Source organism: Chenopodium album, chromosome 9 (assembly GCF_948465745.1).
Source record: "Chenopodium album chromosome 9, dcCheAlbu1.1, whole genome shotgun sequence".
Lineage (NCBI taxonomy): Eukaryota > Viridiplantae > Streptophyta > Magnoliopsida > Caryophyllales > Amaranthaceae > Chenopodium > Chenopodium album.
Genome location: NC_137842.1, coordinates 61,170,119 through 61,177,935, shown reverse-complemented (window position 1 = coordinate 61,177,935; position 7,817 = coordinate 61,170,119). Strand labels below are relative to the sequence as shown.

The window sequence follows — 7,817 nt, the reverse complement described above, 5'->3', positions numbered from 1 at the left end:
TGAAATATTTTTTGCTAAAATGAAATTACTTTTACCAGATCTCTGTTATATTTCTTCTTTAAAGAAACTGATTTTTACTAAAGTGAAATTATTTTTACGGAATATTTTTTTTAAGGTGAAGTGAACAGGGACTAAAACCGCAACTTGAGGTAGCAGTTTTAACCTTTATAAATTGCTACTCCGTATCTTTACTTGTAATATTAAAGACAAACCGCTACCTTAAGTAGCGCTTTTAGGCTAAAACAACTACTTAAGGTAGCGGTTTGTGAAAAAACTACCCTAAATATATTCACGAGCCTACGTGGACTGTATTTTCATTAAGAAGTTTCATTTCAACGCAAAATCGTAAATAAGTTTCATTCCAACACAAAAAACTACTCTCTTCGTTTTTAAATACTTGCTCCACTTTCCATTTGCGACCGTATTTAAATACTTGCTCCATTTTCTTATTTGGAAAGCATTTACAATAATTAATTAATTTCTCTCATCTAGTGGACTCAGCATATATTCTCTTTCCTCCAATTCTCTCCACTACTTTTGCTTTCTATAATTTTTTATTCTTCCACCAACCCCACTATCTCCATATTTTATTACTTTCTCCAATTCTCCTAAAACTCCGCACATGGAAAAATTATACCTTTGTAAATCATCCGTATATTAGTCACTTAACAAGAGTAGGATACTGCAGTTGTCTACTCCTTGTCAAGATTATGCTTAGCTTGGTAAATCTATCCAATAATCACTCTAATGAGTGTACAAAAGCTGTACAATTGAATCTAATAATTAAACTTACCTCCAATGTTTGATTTCTTTCCCTCTGATACAAATTATTTATGATCTCTTACCTTATATATAGGATACTTATTTATTTTTACGCGTTATATTAAATAGATCAAAAACAATAAAAGTTGTAACATTTCCTTTTAAAAAGTCTCCAGCTCTCCGCATTATCCTTACGTTTTTAAAAACTAACTCTGCATTATCTTTGCATTTAACTCACTTACAGCTAATATATTAGAATTATTACACATTTTTCTTACTAAATCAAAACTAGATCTAAAATATTCTATTTTTTGAAAGAACTAAATCTAAAATATCAATACAAATTTCTGGTCGATAATAATAATACTCCTTCCGTTTCATAATTATGTTCCCGCGAATAAATATAAATACTCCGTACATGATCGTATGAACACAAAAGAAAAAGGAAAAAGAAAGCAGGCAGGACGTTGGATTCACTCCACACATGACACACACCGCGTTAATTCATTCTCCTCCTTGATCTCTTCTCCTCTCATTTATAATCCTTTTATAACTCCCTTTTTTGGAAACTATTAATCCCCATTTTTCTTTCTTTCTTCCTCCTATAAATATATTACAATACCACACAAAATCTTCAATCACCCCTAAAAAAAAAATAAAAAAATAAAAAAAAACACTCACTATCTTTTTACTCTTCTTCTACAAATCATAAAATCAAAATCAAAATTTCATCTAATCAAAAATCCAATTCAATTTATATTCAATCCAATCCAATCCAATCCCCCCAAAATTCACAATTATTTATATTCATAAATCATAAATCAATCTCACCATTTTATTTCTTTTCATCAACCCAAATTCCAAAAAAAAAAAAAAAAAAAAAAAAAAATATTTTATTTTATTTTACATGCAAATCCATTTTTTCTAAAAAAAAAAAAAAAGTTGACACACCCATTTTACTCCGCCATGACAAGGCGGTGTTCTCATTGTTCAAACAACGGTCATAACTCTCGTACATGCCCAACTCGCGGCGGCGCCACCGCTAACTCAACCGCTGGTGCCGGCAGCTCGTCCGTTTGCGGCGGCGCTAGCGGCGGCGGCGGCGGAGGTGGTGGTGGGGTGAGGTTGTTTGGGGTGAGATTGACAGATGGGTCATTCATGAAGAAGAGTGCAAGTATGGGAAATCTTTCTTTGTATCACTCAAATTCATCAGCTGCTGCTTCACCAAATAATAATAATGCTAATTCTGCTTCTGATGATCATGGGTATCTTTCTGATGATCCTAATCATGCTTCTTGTTCATCTAATCGTCGTTCTGAGAGGAAAAAAGGTGGGCCCTTTTTCTAGATTTTTAAAATTTTGATTATTTGGATCATTTATGTATTTTTTTAGCTTTTTTGGGTATTTTTTTAATGTTATTTTTGGTTGTGTAATGAGTAAATATTTGTGGATTTTTATGGGTGTTTTTTTATGTGTTTATTTTAAGCATTTAAGTATGATTTTGAGAATTGAGGATAAAGCCAATATATGTGATGTGGGATTTGAGCAAGTGGATATAAGTTGGTATAATTATTGATTTTTTTTTTTAATTTTTAATTTTCAATATTATGATGAAGTTGGTGGATTAGTGATAAATGATGATGGATACAGTTGGTTCTGGTTTAGTACCTCACTACCTTGTATGTTTAATAACTTGACAATTCCAATTATACTAATGTAATAAACTCATTGAAAGGATATTGCTACAGTAGCAAATAACCCTGTTAGTGTTGGGGCGTTGTGACTTGTGAGCCTTGTGACTCTTGTGAGTGAATAGAGTACGAGCCCGGAATTATACGATATTACGTAATCTCCTTGAGTAATATCGTAATATCGTGATCGCGTGAGCAGGTTGTGATCGCGTGAGCAGGTTGTGATCGCGTGAGCAGGTTGTGATCGCGTGAGCAGGTTGTGATTGAAGGATGTACTAGTCCAGGACCATACGATAGTACGTAATCCAGGACCATAGTATAGTAGTTGCCTAGTTGGGAGGTGGGGGGTGAAGGGGATAGAAGTAAGATGTTACACCTGTGTATAGAACCAAATTTTGGAATTGTGGTGTTGGAAAGAAATGATGGATGGTATATTGACGGAATTTGGGATTTTGAGGGGTGTATAGATGTTCCACGTATTGGTTTGTTATTGGAATTTTTTGATAGGACGATGTTGGTTGTTGTGCTGTTGAATAGCATGCTTGATTTTCAAGGGGATTAGACATTCATGCTTTTTTGATAATCTTAAACATTTGTGGTCCTGGTATTAGAATTTATGGATAGCCCCTTATCCTAGTAGGAGATTAGTTTAGTAGTATGTGTGTTCAAGGTATACTGCTGCATGCGACAGTACAAGCTGAGATGATTTGCTGTATCGAGTCATGTTGTTGTGGGCATCCATGTCTCTAGTATTGTTCCATTGATTACTCAGATTCTTGGGAGGAGTTTTGTAGGTTCTTGGACTAATCAAAGCTTTTTGATCGTAATTGATTTTGTGTGAATGTCTGTTATATGTGGTAATTGTTAATGATACGGGTCATAAGGACGTGCTAATGCACAGTCGAAGGACAGTGTGTTTTGAGTCACGTAAAAGTCATAGATTGTCTGAATGCAGTAGTTACAACTCTTACAAGGTGTGCTGATCTTGGGGGGCTCTGTATATTTGATCAATGTGATGGTGGGTGTGTTTAATTTCATCAATTTGTATCAGTGTACGTTTCAAGAAGTTGCTGACTGCTGGGTTTTTGCAATGAGCATGGATAATGGTGGCATTACCAACTGCGTGATAGTAACTTTACATTTCTTTTTTTTTTTTTTTTATTCTGCAACCACTACACATGAATGGCCTATGACGAAGACTGAGATGTCTACTGGGTGTCAACTTAGGATTCCTGAACTTTTCCATGTGAATGGCCTTGGAGTTGCAGGTGGATTAGAAGGGAGCAGTAGGATTGGTGTGTCCTGACTTGGTGTAATTAGTGAAAATGCAAGAAACACTATTGATGAGCAAGATTGGACATGTATTTTAGGGTGAGGGAGTAGCTGCTCTATCTCACCTTGTCCTATTTTCACTGTGGAGGGGAGAGGGATGTTGGTTTGGGTGGGGATAGATATGAGGGAAGGGTTTTAGGGGCTGGTTGCCTTTGGGTTTGGGCCCATTGGCTGAGATAGGTAGGACAGGCAGTGGCTGGCGTACCATGTGAAAAAGCGGGGCCTGATTTGTCTCATGTTGTTCCAACATCATGAATCAATAATGTTTTGAGAATACTTGTGAGGTAATTTGGTAGTTTGGTAAGGTTGACTAGCACTACCCTTTTTTCTCCTCAGCTTTAAATGGCCTCACATGCTTTCGTGGACTGGAATTGTTTTCGCAAACCTTGTTGATGTTGTTTTATTGCTTTTAGTACTGTCCTGATGGTTTTGCTTTTGTCTTCTGAACTCTACCAAATTCCTATGCCCTTTTACTATGGACTTGAGGGATGTGTTCATGTCAGGATGTCAACTATATTGAGTCTACCTAAACTTTGGAAGATTTTTTAATCAGCTGACAAAGCTTTGATCGCCTTTGTTTGTTCCCCCTCCCTCCCCCGGTGATCTTTGCTTTAGTTACCTTGTACGCGAAGACAAACCATAGATATATGTAAGCTTTTCTGCAAAGATGTTAGTTTTCCTGATTTTGATAATTACAGTTTTCCTAGATGCTAAATTTGTTTGCCTATAATCTTATTGAACTAATGGTTTTTCCCTTTCACCTCCTAACTCCATCTATATAGACTTTCATTTCTTGTGAGGAACTGAAATCTGCAGATGTGAACAAATTTCATCATTCCTGTAAATATGAATGAGTTTCATCTCATTATATAGTTTGGCCTGACATCTAGCTTGCTATCTTCTTCTTTTCTTTGTATGATACTGAAAACTGCAAATGTGAATAATTTTCGTGTTATCATATAATTTGGCCTGATATAAAGATTGCTATTATAATACTGTTGTAATACTGTTTTCAGGTAAACCATGGACAGAGGAGGAACATCGTTTTTTCTTAATTGGTCTGCAGAAGTTGGGTAAAGGAGATTGGAGAGGGATTGCACGCAGCTATGTGGTGTCGAGGACTCCTACCCAGGTGGCAAGTCATGCTCAGAAGTACTATATTCGACAGAAGAATGCCAGTCATAGAAAGAGGAGATCTAGCCTTTTTGACATGGTTAGTTTTTTTTTGTTTTTTTAACCCTGATTTAATGCTGCACTGATGGTAATGACATGTATATGACGCCATTTTTATATACCTTTTTTTTTCCTTCCCCATACTGTGAATAGAGATTTAAGCTTCATGGATAACATAAATTTTACATGAACAAGCGGCAATGTATAGTCTGGTATCTCAGTATTAAGTCGTGACATTTTTTGCAGCACAGAACAGATGACAAGGATGTGGAACCTGATTTTTTTTTTTTTTTTTTTTTTATAAGAAAAAATTTACAGACTAATATGTGTTTAAGATGTCTCTTACATACAAGGAAGTTGCTAAATTTGTAAAAGGTAAATGGTCTCATTGGGATTTGCTTGTCATATCTGGTTATCCATTCACCATTTATTAAATGATAAACATGGGGACATCCGGACATGTAGGATGTGGAGAGATATTTAGGATAGTCAACAGTCAGTCTCTTCTTTGAATGTATATTGTTCATATATGTGTCATTGCCAAATATATATTCTGAGCTTGCTTACCTTTGACTCTTTAAGAACAGCCATACTCTTTTTTGTTTGTTCTCGTTTCAAAATGTATGTAGTAGTGATTCCAAGGTCCACTTTCTATATTGCCCGGCTTTTTCCATCATTGCCCTTTGTATCTCCTTAAAAATCCATCAATTCTATCCTGTGTGGACACAACTCTATATTGTATGTGTTTTGTTGGTCTTTGAGTGTTGGACACAGAACATGCAGCCTTCTAGAAGTGTCTTTGCTACCTAGAAACCCACATGTATGAATTGGTTATGCTTAGGTTTATTTTGAAACGATAGTGGGGAATGGGGCCCTATGTTTGCTTTCAGCTAGTTCACTTGTTGACAATTTGCTGGCCAACACGATAGATCCACCATAGTATCTGTCTAGTTACATACTAAAGTAATAGCCTATTGGTCAGATTTATAACATGCTGTGTGGTTTCTTGAAGGTTTTCCCTTGTCTGAAAGAGAACAATTCCCTACTTGCTAAATCACTCGTGGTTTGCCTCTCTAGCTAATGACTTATTGCACTAAGGGCTGAGGCCTGTTATACACTAGTTGTCTTAATGTTTGAAAGTCTTGAGAATTTATTTTTCAATACTCAATAGTGCCTTGTGTTATGGCATATTAGTTTCTTTGAGTTGAATTTGTTTGGGTAGGGTTCATGAGTAAGAACACCCAGTAGTAGAGTTTGCCAATGATAGTACTATATGTGCATAGTTTTGAAATGTTCTTCCACTAACCTTGTTTTAGGCCTTGATTTCCTGGCCACAGTAATTTATTCTAGAAATAATTAGTTTTTCCAAATTGCATCTGGATGTACATGCTCATACTCGGGAAATTGTTTTTAAAAGAACTTATTGAACAATTTTGGTCAATTCATCCATATTGTTATGTTTCTTATGTTTCAGGTAACTGAAGAGCCTGAGACTGTGCCTGAAGAACAATTACTCCCCCCTCCGCCTGAACCTAGAGAAACCGATAACGCAACCTCACTGCCATCATTAAATCTCTCTCTTAGTACAGAACCTGAGCCCATGGAAGCCACTTCCACAGAAGAAGTTAAAGCAAATAATGAAACTCAGTCACTCCCGAACAACTTGACACCTTCTGTTCCTGCTTTCTATGTACCCATTCCATATCCACCCTTCTGGACACAACCCACAATCCACCCCGAAGAGGATAAAAATGGTGAAAACTCACAGCAGCATCAGGTCCTAAAGCCCACCCCAGTGCTTCGGAAAGAACCTGTGAATGTTGATGAACTTGTGGGACTGTCTCAACTCAATCTCAGTGAGACTGAAAAGTCCCATGTAGTTCCTCCACAGCTCTCTCTTAATCTTCTAAGTGCTCCATCTCGACAATCAGCATTTCATGCAAGTGTTCCTGTTAGCAGCTTAGACCTCACTGAAGGAAAGAACAGCGTGATTCAAGCAGTCTAACGGATTTGAAGAGGAGAATCTTTTATCCATCTATTCGTTGGATGTCTTCTGTTCTGTTCGATGTAAACTATCTTTATTGTAGCTGGTAATAGGGTGCTGATAGCAGTTCTTAGCTTTCTGTCTTTGGCTTATGAACCTTTTAGATTAAATTTTATTAGTTGATTTACATTCTTTCTCCCTGTAAGGAAACTAGAATATTTCAATAATTGAGAAGAAAAAAAGACAAGGGAAGCAAAATGGCCATCTTGTACATCATCTTTGAAGAATCAAGTTTCTCTTGTCGGTTATTTGATATGCTTTCCTTTCTTCCATTGCTGTGATGAATTTTAAGTTGTAACCAAATAGTTAGATGTTATCAGGACTAATCACACCATAAAATTGCTGCAGATTGTATCATGCATGTCATCTCATTTAATTTGTTGAAGTCAACTGACAGTTTTGTGGTAAAGAAGGCATGTTGGTAAAGAGTGGATATCAATCATATCATGATGTGCCCTTGAGCAAATATGATTGCAAAAACTAAAAAAAGGTGCAAAGGAATACATGCACAGGTTCTAACTTAGTTATTTATTAAAAACAAACATCAATCAATAACTAAATACTAAAGGCAAAACCAAGGATGATGGTTAAATTTTTATTCACCACTCTTTCTTTTTTTTTTTTTTTTTTTTTTTTTTTTGTCAAATCTTCAAGAAAACTAATTAATTTCCAATACTATTTAATTTCTAATTTGGCAATTTTATACGAATTATATTATATATGCATTCAATGATATATTTTAACAAATCTTTCGTATATTTTATATTAGGTATTATTTTTATAAAAAACAAACATATACTTTACACTACCTACTA

The 7,817-nt window shown here is 35.6% G+C and overlaps 1 protein-coding gene across 1 annotated transcript; it reads left to right on the top strand.

The window, feature by feature from the left end:
• Window positions 1-1,229: 1,229 nt before the first annotated feature.
• Window positions 1,230-7,257, top strand: LOC145558649 (transcription factor MYBS3-like). The gene is made up of 3 exons (XM_081619958.1): window positions 1,230-2,092; window positions 4,802-4,998; window positions 6,433-7,257. Exons 1-3 carry the CDS (start codon window positions 1,729-1,731, stop codon window positions 6,961-6,963), a joined length of 1,092 nt encoding a protein of 363 aa, XP_081476084.1. The 5' UTR covers window positions 1,230-1,728; the 3' UTR covers window positions 6,964-7,257.
• The last annotated feature ends 560 nt before the right edge of the window (window positions 7,258-7,817 follow it).